Source organism: Oryctolagus cuniculus, chromosome 21 (genome assembly GCF_964237555.1).
Source record: "Oryctolagus cuniculus chromosome 21, mOryCun1.1, whole genome shotgun sequence".
In the NCBI taxonomy this organism is placed as follows: Eukaryota; Metazoa; Chordata; class Mammalia; order Lagomorpha; family Leporidae; genus Oryctolagus; species Oryctolagus cuniculus.
The window spans coordinates 23919221-23939349 of record NC_091452.1 but is presented as its reverse complement, the minus strand read 5'-3'; the positions used below and the strand labels follow the sequence as shown (position 1 = coordinate 23939349).

Genomic DNA, 20129 nt, shown 5'->3' with positions numbered 1-20129 from the left:
CTGAGATAAGCCGTGGGAGCTGAGACATTCTAGAGGGTTCTTCACAGTGAAGGCACAGCGTGGAGACTCTCAGTGTGGCGGGCACAGCGCACAGAGCTCAGAGTGGGGACCAGCAAGGCCAGAGTCCTCATGACAACCTCGGGGAGTGCCAGGCCCAGGGCCAAGCCCGGGACGCCTCCGTCAGTACTTCACAGCAGATGCACCTGCTGCTGCCCCCCACCCTTTCAGAGTAGGAAAACAGGGGCCTGGCCTTGGCCTTGTGGCACTGGGGGTGGGGGTGAGGAGAGGTCAAGCTGCTGCTTGCAACCCCGGCTTCGCTCATCAAGTTCCAGCCTCTCTGCTTCGGACCTAGCTCCCCGCTAGAGCTCCTGGGAAGGCAGCGGATGATGGCCCGAGTATCTAGTCCCTGCCACCCACGTGGGAGATCAGGATGGAGTTCCTGGCTCTGACCTTGGCATGGTCCAACCCTGGCTGTTGTGGCCATTTGGGGAGTGATTGGCAAAAGGGAGATCTCTCTCTCTCTCTCTCTTTCTCTCTCTCCCTGTCACTCTAACGGAGGCTGGAGGAGCTTACAAGGCACAGGGCTGATAGGCAGCTTCAAGAAAGAGCCACTTAAGCCAGGTCTGATGCCCAACCCTGACTTTTTTTTTTTTTTTTTGACAGGCAGAGTTAGACAGTGAGAGAGAGAGAGAGAGAGAGAGAGAGAGAGAGAGAGAAAGGTCTTCCTTCCATTGGTTCACCCCCCAAATGGCTGCTATGGTCGGCACCACGCCGATCTGAAGCCAGGAGCCAGGTGCTTCCTCCTGGTCTCTTATGTGGGTACAGGTGCCCAAGCACTTGGGGCCATCCTCCACTGCCCTCCCGGGCCACAGCAGAGAGCTGGCCTGGAAGAGGGGCAACCGGGACTAGAACCCTGGGTGCCGGCGCTGCAGGCGGAGGATTAACCAAGTGAGCCACGCGCTGGCCCCAACCCTGACCTCCTTACCACTGGAATGCCCGGTATTTGAGGCCCCTCCCATCTTAGCTATCACCAGCCCCACGTCCCTGTCCTGGCATGCCAGCGCACACACACATATGGGTACTGAAGGCTGAATTTTTTCCTCGGCCACGGGCTGGCCTATCAGCATCACCTTCTCCAGGACACGGGCGACGGCTGGGGCAAGGCACAGGAGCGCTGCTCAGTTTTGTGGTTTTTTTCTTTTTTGTGTGCTCTGCTGTCTGCTGGTCTGTTTATTGTTCCACGCCGGCGTGGGCTGGCTTCTTCCCAGCCTCCTCCTGTCAGACGGGCATATCACGGTGGCCCTGGGCACGTGGCTCTGCCCTGGCTAGGGCGGCTGGCTTCTCTTGTGGGGCTGGAACTTGTACACGGGCGGCAGGCTGTACAGGTACTGCCGGATGCTCATGGACTCCCGCCTCCAGCGCCCCAGCTTCCGGAGCTGTTCCAGCATGAACTTCTTCTTCAGGTGGTCATGCAGGTGGCTCATCTTTTTCTTGGTCTTCTCTGACGCTCTTATCTTAATGACAATAAAAAAAAAAATCAGAGGTGAGGTCAGGAGCAAGGAGCCACTTCGAGGTCTCTGGGACTACCGGCATGGGGGTGGACAATGTGTAGGGTGGACGCCAAATTCTTCCAACAATTACCTTCACACATGGGGGCTTCGGCTTCTCCATTTGTAAAGAACAGGCATTAGGCTGGAGAACCCTCACCTCCGGCAAACTGCAGTCCAGGAACCTGACTTTGGCCCTGACAACCTCTGTACTTGAAGACGGATCAGAAAGACACAGGGGAGTCTCCTCCCACAATGCATCATGTGTTGCTTCCCACACACGGTGGCATCCCTGTATCACACCGAATTCTACTTATGTCGCCCACAAGGGGGCGTCACAAAGGTCAGGGAGATGCCAACACTGTGGCACCACCATGGGTTAAACGGCTGCTTAGCACGCCAGCATCCCATACTGGAGCGCTGGTTCAGGCCCTGGCTGCTCCGCTTCCAAGCCAGCTCCCTGCTGCCAGCCTGGACTTGGACCAGTACTGGGACCACTGCCACCACGTGGGAGGCCAGGATGCAGTTCCTGGCTCCTGGCTTTGGTCTAGTGCAGCCCTGGCTGTTGTGGACATTTGGAGTCTCTCTCTCTCTCTCTGTCCCTCCCTCCCTCCTGTGTCACTCTGCTTTCAAATAAATGACTTTAAAAAAAAAAAAGTTCAGGGGGTCAGTACTGTGACATAGCAGGTAAATCTGCCGCCTGCAGTGCTGGCATCCCATATGGGCGCCGGTTCAAGTCCTGGCTGCTCCACTTCTGATCCAGCTCTCTGCTGTGGCCTGGGAAAGCAGTAGAAGATGTCCCAAGTCCTTGGGCCCCCTGAACCCATGTGGGAGACCTGGAAGAAGCTCCTGGCTCCTGGCTTTGGATGGGCGCAGCTCCAGCTGTTGTGGCTAATTGGGGAGTGAACCAGCGGATAGAAGACCTCTCTCTCTCTCTCTCTGCCTCTCTCTGTGTAACTCTTTCAAATAAAAAAAATCTTAAAAAAAAAAAAGTTCATGGAAAATGGAGTTAAAAATATGCTTATTTTGGTGCAAAACAATGTTGACATCCGTGCAGTTTTTTCATAGTATTCACTTTCCACGAATTGTCTCGAAGTGCCATCCTGTCACGTATCCTCTGTCCTCCTGACAACAAGACTGTGAGGTCCGGGAAGGCACAGCTTATCTTACTCATTCTTTTTTGTTTGTTTGTTTTTTTAGTAGAATATTTTGGTTTCAGTCCTGGGATTTTTATTTTTATTTTTATTTTTATTTTTTTTGACAGGCAGAGTGGACAGTGAGAGAGAGAGACAGAGAGAAAGGTCTTCCTTTTGCCGTTGGTTCACCCTCCAATGGCTGCCGCGGCCGGCGCGCTGCGGCCGGCGCACCGCGCTGATCCGATGGCAGGAGCCAGGAGCCAGGTGCTTTTCCTGGTCTCCCATGGGGTGCAGGGCCCAAGCACCTGGGCCATCCTCCACTGTACTCCCTGGCCACAGCAGAGGGCTGGCCTGGAAGAGGGGCAACCGGGACAGAATCCGGCACCCCGACCGGGACTAGAACCCGGTGTGCCGGCACCGCTAGGCGGAGGATTAGCCTAGTGAGCCGCGGCGCCGGCCTAATCCTGGGATTTTTTTTTTAACTTAAGTTATACAAGTTTCATATATTTCATAAACAGAGATTTAGGAACGTAGTGATACTCCCCCCAACCGAACTCAGTCATTTATTTATTCCAGTGAGCTGGCTGCAGGAGGGGATACAAATATCAAGGATGGGGCCGGCACTGTGTCATAGTGGGGAAAGCACACATCCCATATGGACACCCGTTCGTGTCCTGGCTGCTCCACTTCCAATCCAGCTCCCTGCTAATGATCTGGGGAAAGCAGTGGAAGATGGCCCAAGTGCTTGGGCCCCTGATACCCACATGGGAGACCTGGAAAAAGCTCCTGGATCCTGACTTCAGCCTGGCTCTACCCTAGCCCTTGCAGCCATCTGAGGGGTGAATCAGTGAGTGGAAGATATCTATCTCTCTCTCTCTCTCTTTCAAATACATAAATAAATAAATATTTTAGAAAAAATATATCAAGGATAGGCATCCACAGTAGCTACAATGTGGTCAGGAGGTAAGACACATGTCCAAATATCTCCAGGCCAGGCAGAAAGTGATACCTCCCTGGGATGTGTTATGGCGCAGGTTAAAAGCCGCCACCTGCAACACCAGCATTCAACATGAGCACCATTTCAAGTCCCAGCAGCTCCACTTCCGATCTAGCTCCCTGCTAATGTGCCAGGGAAGGCGGAGAGCCTGGCCCAGCCCTGGCCATTGTGGCCACCTAGGGAGTGAACCAGCAGATGGAAGGTCTCTCTCCCTCTCTTTCTATAATTCGGTCTTTCAAATAAATAAAAATAAGAGATACACCCCTAGAAGGAAGCACAAAACTCAAAGAAAGGAAACATTAAGAAAAGCTGAATGGAAGAGCTGATACTAAACTGGGGGGAGGTGGATTTTGAAGGATGGGAAGGTTTAGGGCACAGAGAAACAGTCTGGTGGGAGGCAGGGTGTTTGTTGCAATAGTTAACAGGCCATCCCGCTCCCCAGTCCCAGTTCCTGCTAACCCACACCCTGGGAGGCAGCAGGTGGCGGCTGGTTGGGTCCCTGCTACTCCTGTTCCAGGCTCCCAGCTGCCAACTGGGCTAGCCCCACCTGCTCTGGGCATTGAGGGAGTGAATGAGAAGCTGGGAGAGACCTCTGTCTGTCTGTCTCTCTTGTCTTTCAAGTAAATAAAATGAATCATTGTTTAACAGACACCATTTAATAGGAGACGATGAAATCTACTGAGTATTCTGATGAGCACTAACATGATGGGAAGACCAACCCAGAGCAAAGCAGCTCTCCCTAAAGGCCAGTCCACCTTGATGGGATTCATGACCCAGGGGTTAAAGAGGGGGCCTGGGAGACATGGCATTGATAAAGACACATTGTTCCAATCGTCCTCTCTAAGTCTGGCTGAGCACAGGAAACATTTAAGTTGCTTGATTGAAAAAAAAACAAAAACAAAAACAAACAAACAAACAAACAAAAAACCAGTCCTCAGGGTTCCAGCTTAGAAGGATTTGGAGGGGGGCCAGGAATCTATATGGCAGTACTTCTAAAAGCTCAAGGGAAAAGAGAATTCAGGGATAAGCTATTTGGGGCAAATTATTTTGAAATCCATGTATTTGGGAGGCCGCTCTTGAACTGTCATGGAAAATACACATTATGCACAAGTGACCAATGCCTGAGGTGCCTGCGTCCCATATCGAGGTGCCAGTTCAAGCCCTGGCAACCCTGCTTCCAATCCTGCTCCCTGTTAATGCACCTGGGTGGCAGCAGATAGTGGGTCAAGTACTTGAGTTCCTGCCACCCTCACGGGAGAACCAGATGGAGTTCCTGGTCCCGGATTCAGCCTGAACCAGCCCCAGCTGTTGCAGCCATTTGAGATGTGAAGCAGCAAGTGGAAGATCTGTGTGTGTGTGTGTGTGTGTGTGTGTGTGAGTGAGAGAGAGAGAGAGAGAGAAAGACTTTGCCTTTCAAATAAATAAATCTTGTGGGTTTCTTCTTTTTTTTTTTTTTTTTTTTTTTAAGATTTCTATATTTATTTGAGGGGCAGAGTTACAGCCAGAGGGAGTAAGAGAGAGAGGTCTTCCATCCGCTGGTTCACTCCCCAGATGGCCACAACGGCTGGAGCTGGGCCGATCTGAAGCCAGGAGCCAGGAGCCAGGAGCATTTCCCAGGTCTCCCACGTGGGTGCAGGGGCCCAAGGTCTTGGGCCATCTTCTACTGCTTCCCCAGGCCATAGCAGAGAGCTGGACCGGAAGAGGAGCAGGTGGGACATGAACTGGTGCCCATATGGGATGGGATGCCAGCACCCCAGGCTAAGGCTTAACCTATTACGTCACAGCACCGGTCCCAATAAGCCTTGTTTAGAAAGAAAACTATGAATGGATTGCCAACAATTATCTGTACCAAAATAACCTTTTTCTCACAGAAATTGGAAGTCCGCGCAGAATTCATCACGCACCTGAGACGACTGATGCGGCCAGCCACCAAGGAGCCAGTGCTGCTTTCACCAGCGCCTTCCAGTCCACCCGGGACTGCAGGCCTCCCGGCCTCTCGGCCACTGGTTCCACCGTGAGCGGGACTCCTGGGCAGGGTTTCTCAGCCTTGACGTGAGTGAGATTTAGAGCTGGACAATTCTCTGGGTGGGAGGCAGGGCTGCCCTGCACGCTGTAGGAGATTCAGCCACATCCCTGGCCTCCACCTACCACAGGCTAGTAACACCATCCCTCTGGTACCTGTGATAAACAAATATTCTCCAGGCATTGCTGATGGCTCCTAAGGGCCAAGAACACCCTGGCTCGAGAAGCGTGGCGTAGATGAACGAAATCAGCCGTCATTCACTGTTCTCAGAGCCAGGGGCGTCCCAAGGCACCAGATCTCCGCTGTGCCGGCTGGATCCAGTGGCCAAAACCACTATGAATGCTTTCCGGGGAGACAGAAACAGTGCCACGCTCCCACCCAAGCCCTAAATCCGTGGAGCTCCTACATGCTGGTCTCTCACTAGTCACGGGGTCCACAACGGAGAAGACAGCCCATGCTCTTTTTTTAAAGATTTATTTGTTTATTTGAAAGGCAGTTACAGAGAAAGGGCTCTTCCATCCTCTGGGTCACTCCCCAAATGGCCACAAAAGCTAGGGCTGGGCCAGACCAAAGCCGGGAGCCGGGAACTTCTTCTGGGTCTCCCACATGGATGGCAGGGGCCCAAGTGCTGCTTTGCCAGCTGCATCAGCAGGGCGCTGGAATGGAAGTGGAGCAGCTGGGACAGGAGCTGGAGCCCATATGGGATGCCTGGTGCCACAGGTGGTGGCTTACCCTGCTGTGCCACACGCCAGCCCCAGCCCGTTCTTTTTTTTCTTTTTCTTTTTCTTTTTCTCTTCGACAGGCAGAGTGGACAGTGAGAGAGAGAGACAGAGAGAAAGGTCTTCCTTTTGCCATTGGTTCACCCTCCAATGGCCGCCGCGGCCAGCGTGCTGTGGCCAGCGCACTGCGCTGATCCAAAGGCAGGAGCCAGGTGCTTCTCCTGGTCTCCCATGGGGTGCAGGGCCCTAGCACTTGGGCCATCCTCCACTGCACTCCCTGGCCACAGCAGAGAGCTGGCCTGGAAGAGGGGCAACCGGGACAGAATCCGGCGCCCCGACCGGGACTAGAACCCAGTGTGCCGGCGCCGCAAGGCGGAGGATTAGCCTAGTGAGCCGCGGTGCCGGCCCCCAGCCCGTTCTTAAGGGAGAACGTCTTACATAATGCCCAGTCAGACCCCTGTGCATAACTCCGCAGTGCTCAAGAGGCCACCCCGATGGTCGGTCTGAGCCTGTTTCCTGAATAATTACATGAAGGGTAATGATACCGAGGACATCAAGTACCAAGACACACACAGGCGCAACACAGTTTAATAGAAGCGTCTAGACAGCACAGCTGTCTCGCACAACTCAGGGGTTTGCAGTTACAGGATTTTAGGGATCCTTGTCCCACTGCCAGAGGTGTAACAGTCCCCGCCCACTGCTTACAGGTTTGGTCCCTGATCCGCCCTGGGCCAGCGAGAAGAGCTCCCACACTGCTTGGCTGCAGTACTGGAGCAGGGGATGGGCCCGTGACCCAGCTGGGACCAAGTAGAATCCTCCTCTAGGATTTGTCTCACTTGAGCAACAGCAGAAGTACTCTCTCTTTTCTGGTCTTCAGGCCAGGGGTTCCTATGACCTCACTCCCCAGAGACAACCAGCCCGATGGCGACGGCAATGGTCAGAAAGCAGCAGACAAGGGAGATGAGAGGGAGGGTGAACAACACACCAGTGCAATCAGTGGCCCTGGCTTCGCTTGTGCCCAAACCCGGTGACTGTGCCCCATGCAACCTTGACTATGTAAGTCTAATGTTCTTTATTTTGCTTGAACTAGTTCAGGGTCAGTTTATATCACCTGCAAAAGCATCCTAATAGATTCTACGCCATGTACATGGCACCCCATATCGGAGTCCTGGCTGCTCGGCTTCCAATCCAGCTGCCCGCTAATGCACCCGGGAAACAGTACAAGTAGAAGGCTTGGGCCCCTGCTGTCCACCTGGGAGACACAGATGGAATCTCTGGCTCCTGGATTCTGCCTGGCTCCAACCCAGCTGCTGCAGCCAATTGGGGAGTGAACTGTGGGATGGAAAATCTGTCTGTCACTCTGCCTTTCAAATACATGAATCTTTTTTGGGGGAAAAAATAGATCCTACTTCACAGATGAGAAAGCAGCGTTCTGGGGGAAGTGTAACTTGCCCAAGGTCACACAAGGGTGACCTCCCCATCTCCAAGTTCACCCTATTTCCACTGCACCACATCACTGGATCTTTGGCAGGGGGAGGGAACGCTGAGCCCTCAATTGGATATGTTGTCACTACTAAGGGTTCTCCACCCTTCTCCATGCCAGAATCCCATGGGCCCACCCAGACTTGATACTGGAACACAGGCAGGAAGAGGGCAGCATGGGCCAGCATAGTGGCACAGAGGGTTAAGCTGCCACCTGCAATGCCATTATCCCAGATGGGCATGGGTTTGTCTCTCAGCTTCTCTACTTCCAATCCAGTGAGCCTGGGAAAGCAATGGAAGATGGCCCAAGTCACCAGTTTTGAGTCTCGGCTCCACTTCCAATCCAGCTCCTTGCTAACGTGCCTGGGAAAGTGGCAGAAGATGCCCCAAGTGCTTGGGCCCCTGCACCCATGTAGGAGACCTAGATAAAGGCCTTGGCTCCTAGCTTTGTACCTGCCCAGCTCCAGCCATTGCAGCCATTTGGGGAGTGAACCAGCAGATGAAAGATCTCTGTCTCTCCCTCTCTCTGTAACTCTGACTTTCAAATAAATAAATCTTAAAAAAAAAAAAAAAAAAAAAAAAAAAAAGCAAAGAAAAATGGTTCAAGTGCTTGGGACCCTGCCACCCATGCCATCCAAGACACAGATGAAGCTCCTGGCTTTGGCCTGGCCCAGCCCTGGCCGTTGCAACCATTCAGGGAGTGAATCAACAGATGGAAGATCTCTCTCTGTCTCTGTCTCTCTCTCTTTCTAATAAATTAACAAAAAGCGTAAGGGGAGGAGGAGGATCAATGCCAGGCTGCTTCCCTGCGTGCATCCTGCTCACCTGCCGCACCTGCCCCACGCAGGCCCTCGTGACTCATTCATGGAGCCCGCCATCAGGGTCTATGGGCCCCACTGGAGCGAGAGCACTTGGGCTTAAGGAAGCAGCTCCAGTACTACTTGTCCAGAAGCACAGAGAGGCAGACGCGCCTTTGCTCTCATCTCGTTTGGAAAGTGGGGATAACCCAGAAAGGAAAAACCACCTGAGCAGACAGTGCTGATGCCAATCCAAGCTGTAAGACCCAAGACCCTGTACAGCAGAGAGTAACAACCTATTCAGGGATTCCCCAAACAGAGAGATACTGTGCTTTGTTGGGGGCGGGGAGATACTACAGGACCTAAGAGACATGGAGTCTTTCTCCCTGGAATAAGGGCGACACCCCAGGCCAAGTCAGCAACCTCAGGTACTAATAGGTCCCCTCTACAAAACGGGGCCTGCCTAGGGTGCTTGCATGGGTCCCCATCATCTGTGGGATCTGTGATCTTCCCAGCTCCAGGACACGGGGAAAGCGCGATGAATGTGGGCAGAACATCGGTAAAGCGTGCGGCTGCTTTACCTCCATCTCACAGATGCGCTGGGCACTCAGGTTGTCACGGATGATCACTCGGGACAAGTGGTTCTTGGGTAAGAAACGTTTCACGGCTGCCTCGCTGGAATTCGTGACGCTGTTGGGAGGGGCAGGGGGAGATGATACAGGTTAGAGGAGACCACGGCTGGACCCAGGGCAGGGCCAGCGCCTGGTGGGACAGTGCCCTAGCGGGGGTACCCAGCATGGTTCAGTCAGTTTTCACAGGAGTAGCTCATTAGCTGTCTCCATTCAGACAGAGGGGCTACTGGGGGGGGGGGGGGGGTGTTGTTTCTTGGATGCCAAGAACGAAAAACGCGGCTCTTAAGGGGTTGAGGGCCCATCCCAGAGGCTGCCCGTGCCACACGAGGTCAAATCCAAGGGGACTGAAGGGTCAGGGCCAGTTCAGAAGAAAGGTGAAGTCAGCCAAAGGAACATAAATTGCCAGAATCCAGAGTTGGTTGCGTCAACCCTCACCACCTTTTACAGAAAGAACTGTGGAAGGGCCGTTGGCCCAGCATCTGTCTGTCCAGCCTAGGGCTAACACGGCCCAAGGTCAAGGTTTCAAACCCCCTGACGTCACCCTCTTCCCCTCTGTTCTCCCCAGGACGCGCCCAAGGATGGACTGCGCATGCGTAGTGGCGCTAGTCCCACAATGAGTGTCATTGTTCTCCAAGAATCGCTCTCTGGTCGGGGGGCAGGGAAGGGGGCTTGAGGGGGTGTGGAGACGGGGGAGCTGGGCAGTAGCGGCGCCCTCCCTCGGGGTCTAAGAAACGACCGCGCCGTGAGGCACGCGGGGGTCTGAGAGCCGCGCCCGGCCCAGGGCCGCACCTGACGAGCACCAGAGGCTGCGGGGCCCGCGGCGGCAGGAAGTACAGCTGCGGGTGGACCCCGAGCACCAGCTCCGCGCGGCTGCCGAACCTGTCGCGTCGCAACTCGGGGCCCCGGGGGGTGCTGGGGCCGGGGGTCGCCTGCGCGGCGGCCTCACAGTCCTCGGACGGGGCCAGGTCCCATGTGACCCTAACCGGCTGTGTCGCGGGGTCTTTCGCGACGGAGGGCAACTCGGCAATGGGAGTCAAGCTGGAACTCATGGTCCGAGAGGGAAGGCGGACCCGGTGTGAGAGAGACCCGCCTCCCTCCACCCGGGCCCGCGCCGCGAGCCGAGCGCCGCGCGTTACCCAGGGCGACGCGCGCGAAGGGGCGGGGCCCGAGCGCGGAGCCCCGCCCCCGGAAGCCGCCGACGCGGCAAGATTGTCCCTCGGCGGCCGCCGTGGTGCGACTCGGCGCGTTGCCGTGGAGACCGACTGGGCGGGATGGAGTGGGCTGCGGTGAGCTGATTCGACGCGGCCTCGCCACCGGGACTGCAGCCGCCCCGGCGCGGTCGCGGGGCGGGTAACCCTGGTGAGCCGTGGGACCGAGGCCGGGATTTCGCCAAAGGCCCAGCATAACGTGGGACCATCGCTATGGAAACCGGGGCGCTGTACCGGCGGGGACTGTGGCTCCGGGACCGTGACTGCTCCGCGGCCTCCCCCCAGAGACCCTCGCCCGAGACTCGGCGCCGCGGCCGCTTCCCCAACGAACCCGCCAGCCCTCCTGCGGCCGAGAGGTAAGACGGTCCGAGGGGTCCTGACGCTGAGCTGGCGAGGACGCCCACCCACCTGCCCCCGAGGTACACCCACCTGGGCCAGCTTCGGGTCGCTTCGGGCCTTCGGGCCTCGAACCACGGCCGACGGGCGCCTGCGACTTCCCAAACTTACAAACGGGTGAAGCCGAGCTGCTCGCAAGTTGCTTTTTTTTTTTTTTTTTCCCCTAACTCCCTGCCCCTTGGGCCAAACATCTTCAGACGCCCGGGCCCTTTCTGCACGCCACCCCTGGCCCCCAGCCTGGAACTTTTCATTTCTGCCCAAGGCCTTGCTGGCCCCGAGAGCTGTGATCTAAAAGCCACCTAAAAGCGAACGCGCGGTTTTTGCGGCTTTGCTGGCCTGCGTGGGCAAGGGACGGCCCAGATGGGGGTGCATGGCGGCAGATGGCGGGGTGCTGAGGCCCCGCTGCCTCTCTGCCCTTGATCCTGGGGTTGCTGTGGCCTGCCCGGAGGCTTGCGGCCACTCCCTTCCCCAGGCGCAGAAATGTGAGCAAGCATGGAGGACCGTGTTGTTTGACATCAGGTCCACATGGCCGGCTTCCGGAAGTGAGAGGCTGCCACCCGCCCTGCTCTTACACGGCCCTCTCCAGCCACTCCCAGGACGGGGGTCTCAGGCCCCACGTCCTGGGTCAGGGTCTGTGACATGGGGCAGGAAGTCAGAGGACCCTGGACGGGAGCCCATGCAAAGTGGTTTCCGCTTAGAGGGACTGGAAGGCAAGAGAGAGTTTTGAAGGGAGGAGACTCAGGCCCGTTCCAGTAGGGATGGGGGGCGGGGGGCTTTGTGCTGAAGGGCAGTGCCCATTGGACCACCTGCGGAGAGTGCTGCAAATGCGGAGCCCGTGGGTTTTGGGGAGGCCTGGGTGTCTGTATTTCTCCTGAGTTCCCCCCACCTGGGGCGATTGAGCTGTGATGCTCAGAAGGCCGCCTAGGGGACGCGCAGACCCCTCCCCGGGACCCCGCGGGCCGGGCCGCCGGCCTCCCCGCTTGCTCAGTGCCCACTCCGGCCCCGCAGTTTCCCAAGCAGCCAGATGCAGGCCTCCCGCCTCAGCGCCTTCTGAGCCCCCGCCTTGATGAGCGCAGCCTCGTGTGCCTTCCCGGTCCAGTTCCGGCAGCCGTCGGTCAGCGGCCTCTCGCAGATCACCCGGAGCCTGTACCTCAGCAACGGCTCGGCCGCCAACAACAAGCTGCTGCTGGCCAGCAACCAGATCACCTCGGTCGTCAACGTGTCCGTGGAGGTCACCAACACGGTCTACGAGCACATCGAGTACATGCACGTGCCCGTGGCCGACGCCCCCAGCTCGCTGCTCTACAGCTTCTTCGACCCCATCGCCGACCACATCCACGGCGTGGAGCTGAAGCAGGGCCGCACGCTGCTGCACTGCGCCGCGGGCGTGAGCCGCTCGGCCGCCCTGTGCCTCGCCTACCTCATGAAGTACCACGCCATGTCCTTGCTGGACGCCCACACCTGGACCAAGGCCTGCCGGCCCATCATCCGGCCCAACGTGGGCTTCTGGGAGCAGCTGGTCCACTACGAGTTCCAGCTGTTCGGGAAGAACAGCGTGCGCATGCTCAGCTCCCCGGTGGGCCCGATCCCCGACATCTACGAGAAGGAGGTGCGCTTCATGATCCCGCTGTGAGCCCCGCGGCGGCCGGCCAGGCCAAGGCCGAACTCTACCTTCCGTGGGCGCCTTTCCGTGCGACCAAGAAGAGGAACAAGAAGCGAGGACTGTAGCTTTTAACCTTGTAACCCCGAGTCCAGAGAGGCAGCTCACCCTTAGGAAGCAGTGAAGGGTGGCAGGAGGCAGCCGGTACCCTGGACAGAGAGACCCAGTGCCCAGGGCAGGTGGCGGCCCTCCCGCAGGGCGACCGGCCGGACCGAGTCTGCCACAGTCTCACCTGGTTTGTTGCCAACGCACAGCCAGAGCCTTAAGCGTCGCGGCACCGGCTGCGCCTGCCAACCTGCCGGAGAAGCGAGCTTTAGGGGTGCTCGGGAGCCTTGGCCGGGGGAGCCCCTGGCCCCTGCCTTCCATCCCGCTGCCATGGCCTCACTCTGGTTTTCTAGATCACACTTACGCATAAGGTAGTTTTCAGAGAAAGCGTCCCACTGAATAAAATTTCAACCAAAAACGCCCAAGATTCCTTTTGAGTGCTTCTGTGCGTGGGAAAGGTGCCGGGGAGCCCTCGGTGCCCCTTGGTCCCGGGCTCTCGAGGAGGGCGGGCCTGCCTCCAGCCCTCGGCCCGGGAGACCTGGGAACCCGGCCCCGTCACACGTCAGCATCCACGCGGTGACAGCCCGTGCCCGTTCCTCAGAGTCGGGAGACCTGGCGGTTCCCATGGCACTGCGCCCGGCACACGTGGTGCGTGCTCACTTAGCATCAATGGCGGATCCCAGCATGGGTGCTCTGCTTTTTTATTTTTTTCGCCTGCAGCTTGGCTGGTCCCAGGTCAGTAGAACCCTCCTAAGGGCATTTCCTGCCTGTGGTCTGTGCAGGTGGGGGCCTCATTGTTTACAAAGTGCTTCTCCCCCCAAAAAAACAAGTCTCCTAGGTGGGAAAAAAAATGGTTTCAGTCCTTTTGGGCCTGCCCTCAGAGGAAGCCTCGACTTAGGAGCCTTCTCAGAGCCCCCACTGTGTGACCCAGAGCCCCAGCCCCCCTCCACACCCCACAGCCCCAAAGGCCTGCTTAGAGTCCCTGGCAGAGCCAGCTCCCAGGAATCCCCGAGGCGGGGACGTGTGCCCTGGCGTCCAGCACTGTCCAGAGCCCCTCCATGCCCGAGGCCCTGGCTCAAGACCAGCGGTTCTACTCCAGAGGTTTTCAGGCAAACAAAAGCACAATCGCTCCACTGGACACAGGGCCCAGTGGAGGCCAAATGCCCTTTCTCTCGCTCCAAACCTCCCTGCATCCCTGATTTCCCAAAGTGCCAGGGCTGCCCTCTCTGGGAGCCAGAGGAAAGGAGACACATCCCTGTTCTAGAAGATTCTCTCTTTCTACACAGGCCCATGGAACACCAGAGCAGAGCCCCCGCAACCAGCGTTTCTGGCAACAACCCAGATGGGAACATGTCTTCAAAGGCTTTTGTTCAGTATACTTTTCTTCCATTCCATTTTTTTCTTAAATACTAATTTTAATGGCATCAAGTTAACTCTGTGGGATGTACAGTTCTGTGGGTCCTATGGATCCCTGTGTGCACCGCTGTCGGGACCCAGGACATCGTCCCCCAAGCCCCCTCCTATTTTCCCTTCCTGGTCAAACTCTATCCCGATAGGCATCTGCTCTCTGCATTTCCAGTCGCCTTTTCCGGGAGGTCACAGAATCACACCAGCAGGACCAGGAGGTGGCCTTGACACTCAGGCCATTGCTTTCCGTGGCTGAGAGCTGACTGCTTCACTGGACGGATGCAGCAGTTTGTTTCACGCTAAGCACTGCAAGGATGGACTTCAGTTGCTTCCGGTTTCTTACCAAGCGCGAACGAAGTTGCTGTAGACATCTGTGTGTATATAGGTTTTTGGGTGGAGGCAGGTTCTCCCTCCCCTAAGGGGTATTCCTCAGTGGGAAGCGGAGTCACAGGCGAATGGACGTCTGATGTTTCCAGGAGCCAGCCAGACTTCTGGAGCGGCCGTTCGACGTGTGGTTTCTCTGTCTTTGCCAGGACTTGGTCCCACCAGCGTTCTTCACGTGAGCCATTCCAGTGGGTGTGTGGATCTCACTTTGCTCGTGGTTCATGATGTTGACCGCCTCTGTGTGCCTAATTTCCTTCCATCTCTCCCCTTTGAGGAAGCACCTGTTCCGGTCTATCCAGTGGCTTCTTTTCCCACTGTTGAATTTTGAGAAACTGCATCTATCCTAGAAATAAGTCTTTTGTCAGATCTGCAGTTTTGCACGTGTGTTCACCCAGTCCAAAGCTGGATATTTTTTTTTTCATTCTCTTAAAACTATCTTTTGCGGGTCAAAAAAAAAAAAAAAAATTGGCACAAGATAATTGTGTGTACTTCCAGGGACGGTGTGACGGTTCAGTGCCTGTGTGCCGTGTGAAATCAGATCAGGGTAGCTGGCGTATTTCTTTACGCTGGAGACAGCTATTTTGAATTGTTCTATTAATTGCTGTCACCAGAGTTGTCCTACTGTGCCATGGAGCACGAGCAGTTATTCCTGCTGTCACACTGCACCCCTGTGCCCTCAGCCATCCCCTCTCCGCCCCTCCTTGGTCCCAGGCCCTCGCAGCCCCCACAGGTGCTGTCTGCCTTCCTGGGCCTGACTTATCTAGCCTCACAGGAGGTCCTCCATTTGCATCCACGCTGCGGCGAAGGGCAGAACAGCATTCGTGTTTGGCTGACCGTGTTTGGCTGACTCTCCCGCATGTATCTGGGCTGCACCGCTTTATCCACGGATCTCTTGCGGGGCGCCAAGGCGGACTCCGTAGCTTGGGCCTTGTGAGTCGTGCCACAATAAACCTGCAGGTGTGGACGCCTCTCCCACCTGCTGCGTTCAGTTCCTTTGCGAATCTACCCAGTAGGAGGATAGCTGGATCTATGGTAGTTCACAGCGTCCACACTGTCTTCCCTGGAAGTCTTTACTCCATTTTGAGTTGGTTTTTGTATGTGATCATCGAAAAGGGGCTAGTTTCTTCTGCATAGGGATACCCATTTATTGAAGCGATTTCATTCTCCAGTGTATGTTCTTGTTCCCTTTATCGCAGATCAGTGGGCTACACATGCAAAGCGTTATTCTGTGTTCTCAGTTCTGTTGCGTTGGTCTGTGTGTCTGTCTGTGCCAGTGCCAAGCTGTTTCAGTTACTATCATTTTGTGTTATTATTTTTTCTCTCTCATTTCCCTGACTGTTGAGTGGCCCGTTCACAGTGGGGCTAGGGCAGACACACGGTGGGGTCTGGTCTGTCCCCCAGCCCTGGGGGCACCACATACCATGCCCTCCGGACAGGAACAGGGTGCAGGGGAACCCAACAGAAGCCTAGGCCTGGGTCTCCCTAGCCCAGGCCCTCAGTGGGAGGGTCTGACACTGGGTGAGGTTGGTAGGTAGAGGTGAAGGATACAAAATGCGCCAGAGCCAGGCCAGTGCTGTGGGTAAAGCCGCCGCCTGCAGTGCCGGCATCCCATATGGGCACTGGTTCGAGTCCCAGCTGCTCCACTTCCGATACAGCTCTCTGCTATGGCCTGGGAAAGCAGCAGAAGATGGTCCATGTCCTGGGGCCCCTGCACCCACACGGGAGACCCAGACTTTGGATCAGCCCAGCTGCAGCCATTGCGGCCATTTGAGCAGTGAACCAGCAGATGGAAGACCTCTCTCTCTCTCTCTGCCTCTCTGTAACTCTGTCTTTCTAATAAATAAATAAATCTTTAAGGAAAACATGCTGCAGAGGGGCCAAGTGGCCAAGAATTCGCGCAGAGCACAGGCCCACAGGGCAGCCACAGTGGCCAGGGGACAGTGTGTTTCAGAGGGGGGATTAGAATGTATCCGGCCTTGTTGTTTTGGCTCAGGACCGCTTTGGCCATGGCGGCCCCATACACAATTTTTGGGATTCTGTTTTCTCCTGTGACTAATGGCACTGAGATTTCAACAGGAACTGCATCGACTCTGCAGATCCCCTTGTGTGATGGACGCTTTACCATCTTGCATCTTCCAACCCACGAACATGGGCTGTCTTTCCATATTGTTCTCTCACTAATTTCCTTCAGCAGTGTGTTGTAATTTTCATTACAGAGGTAGCAACCATTTTGAATTTCGTGAATTTTTCTTTTGTGGGTTATTCTTTCTGCTGTCATGTCTAAGACCTCCCGGCCTTAGCTGCAGATCACAAAGATTTTCTGTAATGTTCTGAAGTTTTAGATTTTGGGAGGAGGCATTTATTCGGCCTGGTGGTTAAGATACTGATAAGACACCTGTGTCCCACACCGGAGTGCCTGCCTGGGTTCAATTCCTGGCTCTGGCTCCCAGCTCCCAAGTCCAGGTTCCCACTGATGCAGACCCTGGGAGGCAGTAGGTGATGGTTGAGTCCCTGCCCTGTGATGAGAGACTTGGCTTGAGTGCCAGTCCTGCACATTACGGACACTTGGAAAATAACTAAAGCAGCAGATGGGAGCTCTCTGTCTTTCAATTAATTTTTTTTTTAACAGTTAGAGGGAGAGAGGGAGAGACAGAAGGGACAGAGAGATCGTCTATCCATTGGGTCACTCCCCAGATGGCTGCAACATCCAGCGCTGGGCCAGGCCAAAACCAGGAGCTTCATCCGGATCTCCCACGTGGGTGGCAGGAGCCCAGATACTGGGGCCATCTTCTGCTTTCCCAGGCACGTTATCAGGGAGCCGGATCGGAAGCGGAAGCAGCCAGGACACAAGCCAGCACCCACGTGGACGTTGGCACTTCAGGCGACAGCTTTCTCTGCTGCACCACAATGCCGGCCCCTCACGTTGTTACTGATTAAAGCTTTAGATGTTCTGTTTATTTCCCTGATTCTTTTGTATAAGGTCTGAGGCTTTCGTGTTGTCACATGGGTGTCCAGCGATTACAGCTCCACTTACTGAAAACTCTCCTGTCTCCCCAGTTTTGCCTTTGACCCTCTCTGGACTTTCGCTCCGTATGGTGTGTGTTTCTCTCCTGTCACCAGTGTTGCACTGTCTTGAGGACTGCAGCTTTGCAGTAAGTCTTAAAATAAGGTATTGTTGGGCTGGCGCCATGGCTCACTTGGCTAATCCTCCACCTGTGGCGCCAGCACCCCAGGTTCTAGTCCTGGTTAGAGCGCCGGATTCTGTCCCGGTTGCTCCTCTTCCAGTCCAGCTCTCTGCTGTGGCCCAGGAAGGCAGTGGAGGATGGCCCAAGTGCTTGGGCCCTGCACCCGCATGGGAGACCAGGAGGAGCACCTGGCTCCTGGCTTTGGGTCGGCGCAACACCAGCTGTGGCAGCCATTAGGGAGTGAACCAGCGGAAGGAAGACCTTTCTGTCTTTCTCTCACTGTCTATAACTCTACCTGTCAAATAAATTAAAAAAAATAAATAAATAAGGTAGTGTTTTTCCTCCAAGTGTACTTAAAGTCTGGGTTATTCTGATTTCCTTGCCGACCATCTACATTTTAAAACCAACCTGTCCTCAGTAGCAACAGCAAACAGCCTGCTGGCACTTTTACTGGAAGCACATTAAACCTCTCAGCCAATGTATGGAGGGCTGGCGTCTTTATTCTGTAGAAGCTCCTCGCCCGTGAGCACAGCGTGTCTCTCCTTTGAATTCTTTCATCAGTGTCTGTAGTTTTTAGCAGTTATCTTTTATAAATATATGTATTATATATTGCTTTTTTATGACTTAACGTATTTATTTTATTTTTTATTTTTTTTTTGACAGGCAGAGTTAGACAGTGAGAGAGAGAGAGACAGAGAGAAAGGTCTTCCTTCCATTGGTTCACCCCCCAAATGGCTGCCACGGCCGGCACGCTGCGCCGATCCGAAGCCAAACTTAACATATTTCATGTAAGGGAAGGTGTTGTAGTTTTTTTTTTTTCCAATTGTTCACTGTTAGGACATAGAAATATGAGGTCAGCATTGTGGCATAGTGGGTTAAGCTGCTGCCTACAGTGCCAGTATCCCATATGGGCACTGGTTCAAGTCCCAGCTGCTCCTCTTCCAATCCAGTTCCCTGAAAATTGGGGAAGCAGCGAAACATGGCCCCAGCACATGGGCCCCTGCCACTCACGTGGAGACCCAGATGAAGTTCCTGGTTCCTGGTGGTGGCCTGGCCCAGCGCTGGCCAGAGGGAGTGAGCCAGTAGGTGGAAGATGTTTTCTCTCTCTGTAACTCTGAGTTTCAAATAAATAAATACATCTTTTATTAAAAAGGAGAAAAAAGATTGATTTTGCATGCGTTGATCTTGTCGCCTGTGGCCTCGCTGAGTTCAGTGGCTCTAACTAAGCCTTTGTGCAGCCTACAATCAAGTGATCGAGTTGATTTGATCAGCTCGAGACAGTTGTATTTTGTCCTCTCTAGCCGGGGAGTTTGATTTCTATCTTTGTTTTCTCGCTTGGTTACACTGCCTAGAACTTCAGCTACAGTGACACAGGTGGTGAAAGGGGAGGTTCTTACCTTGTAGAAAGAGGTCATCCCATCACCAGTAGGGGCCGTGTGAGCGGTTGGATTTTTGTAGGTGCCCTTTATCTGGTTAAGGAAGAGATTAAGGAGAAGTGGGACACTACTCCCTCCTGTTTTCTGGAAGAAATGCGTAGAATGGGCGTGGCTTTTCTTTCTTCTAAGTGTTTGGTGCAGTTCACCAGGGAAGCCATCTGGGCCTACAGTTCCTTGCTTAGACAACGTAACAGTGAATTCAGTCCTTCTCATTGGGATGACTGTGCACGTTACATCGCAGCTGAGGATTGGCAGTTTGGGATTTTAGAGAACTAGGGCCAATTGCATTTTTAAAGCCATTTAAAAATAATTAGTATTTATTTTATTTGAAAGGCAGACAGAGAGAGAGAGATCTCTTATCTGCTGGTCCATTCCTCAAATGCCTGCAACAGACAGGGCCGGGCCAGGCTGAAGCCAGAAGCCAGGACTCATTCTGGATTTCCCATGTGGGTGGCAGGGACCCAAACACTTGAGCTGTCATCCGCTGCTGCCTCCCAGGGTGTGCACAGCAGGAAGCTGGGACTGAGAGCAGAGCCGGAACTTGAACACAGGTCCACTGACATAGGATGCAGGCGGCCACCAAGCCAAACGCCTACCCCCAACTGCATTTTTTTTCTCTTCTTTTTCTCTTTTCTTTTCTTTTCCTTTCCTTTCCTTTCCTTTCCCTTCCCCTTCCCCTTCCCCTTCCCCTTCCCCTTCCCCTTCCTTCCTTCCTTTCTTTCTTTCTTTCTTTCTTTCTTTCACAGTCAGAGTTAGTGAGAGACAGAGAGAAAGGTCTTCCTTTTTCCGTTGGTTCACCCCCAAAATGGCCGCTACGGCCGGTGCGCTGCTCCGATCTGAAGCCAGGAGCCAGCTGCTTCTCCTGGTCTTGGGCCAGGACTTGGGCCATCCTCCACTGCACTCCTGGGACACAGCAGAGAGCTGGCCTGGAAGAGGAGCAACCGGAACAGAATCCGGTGCCTTGACCGAGACTAGAACCCGGTGTGCCGGTGCCGCAGGCGGTGGATTAGCCTAGTGAGCTGAGGCGCCGGCCAACATTTTTTTTTTTTTTTAATAGAAGCTCTGGAAAAGATTC

At 54.9% G+C, this 20129-nt stretch overlaps 2 protein-coding genes across 3 annotated transcripts; one reads left to right on the top strand and one right to left on the bottom strand.

The window, feature by feature from the left end:
• Positions 1–1073: 1073 nt before the first annotated feature.
• C21H5orf52 (chromosome 21 C5orf52 homolog) lies at positions 1074–10750 on the bottom strand. 2 transcript variants are annotated; one of them, XM_070065831.1, is made up of 3 exons: positions 10470–10750; positions 9283–9391; positions 1074–1514 (listed from the first exon to the last, which is right to left on the bottom strand). In XM_070065831.1, the coding sequence occupies exons 1-3, from the start codon at positions 10748–10750 to the stop codon at positions 1326–1328; spliced, it is 579 nt and encodes a 192-aa protein (XP_069921932.1). In that variant the 3' UTR covers positions 1074–1325. The 2 variants fall into 2 exon arrangements, with proteins under 2 accessions (XP_069921932.1, XP_002719755.2); XM_002719709.5 differs by lacking the exon at positions 10470–10750 and adding an exon at positions 10123–10463.
• Positions 10574–13060, top strand: DUSP18 (dual specificity phosphatase 18). Its single transcript, XM_051826521.2, has 2 exons — positions 10574–10897; positions 11946–13060. The coding sequence occupies exon 2, from the start codon at positions 12004–12006 to the stop codon at positions 12568–12570; it is 567 nt and encodes a 188-aa protein (XP_051682481.2). The 5' UTR covers positions 10574–10897; positions 11946–12003; the 3' UTR covers positions 12571–13060.
• The last annotated feature ends 7069 nt before the right edge of the window (positions 13061–20129 follow it).

Coding starts and splice junctions, on each gene's coding strand:
- C21H5orf52 (XM_070065831.1), bottom strand. CDS start 10,750: ATGGTCCCACGTTATGCTGGGCCTTTGGCGAAATCCCGGCCTCGGTCC. Junction 9,392..10,469: donor CTTCGCGCGCGTCGCCCTGG/GTAACGCGCGGC, acceptor CCCTCCCAACAG/CGTCACGAATTCCAGCGAGG. Junction 1,515..9,282: donor AGCGCATCTGTGAGATGGAG/GTAAAGCAGCCG, acceptor ATTGTCATTAAG/ATAAGAGCGTCAGAGAAGAC.
- DUSP18 (XM_051826521.2), top strand. CDS start 12,004: ATGAGCGCAGCCTCGTGTGCCTTCCCGGTCCAGTTCCGGCAGCCGTCG.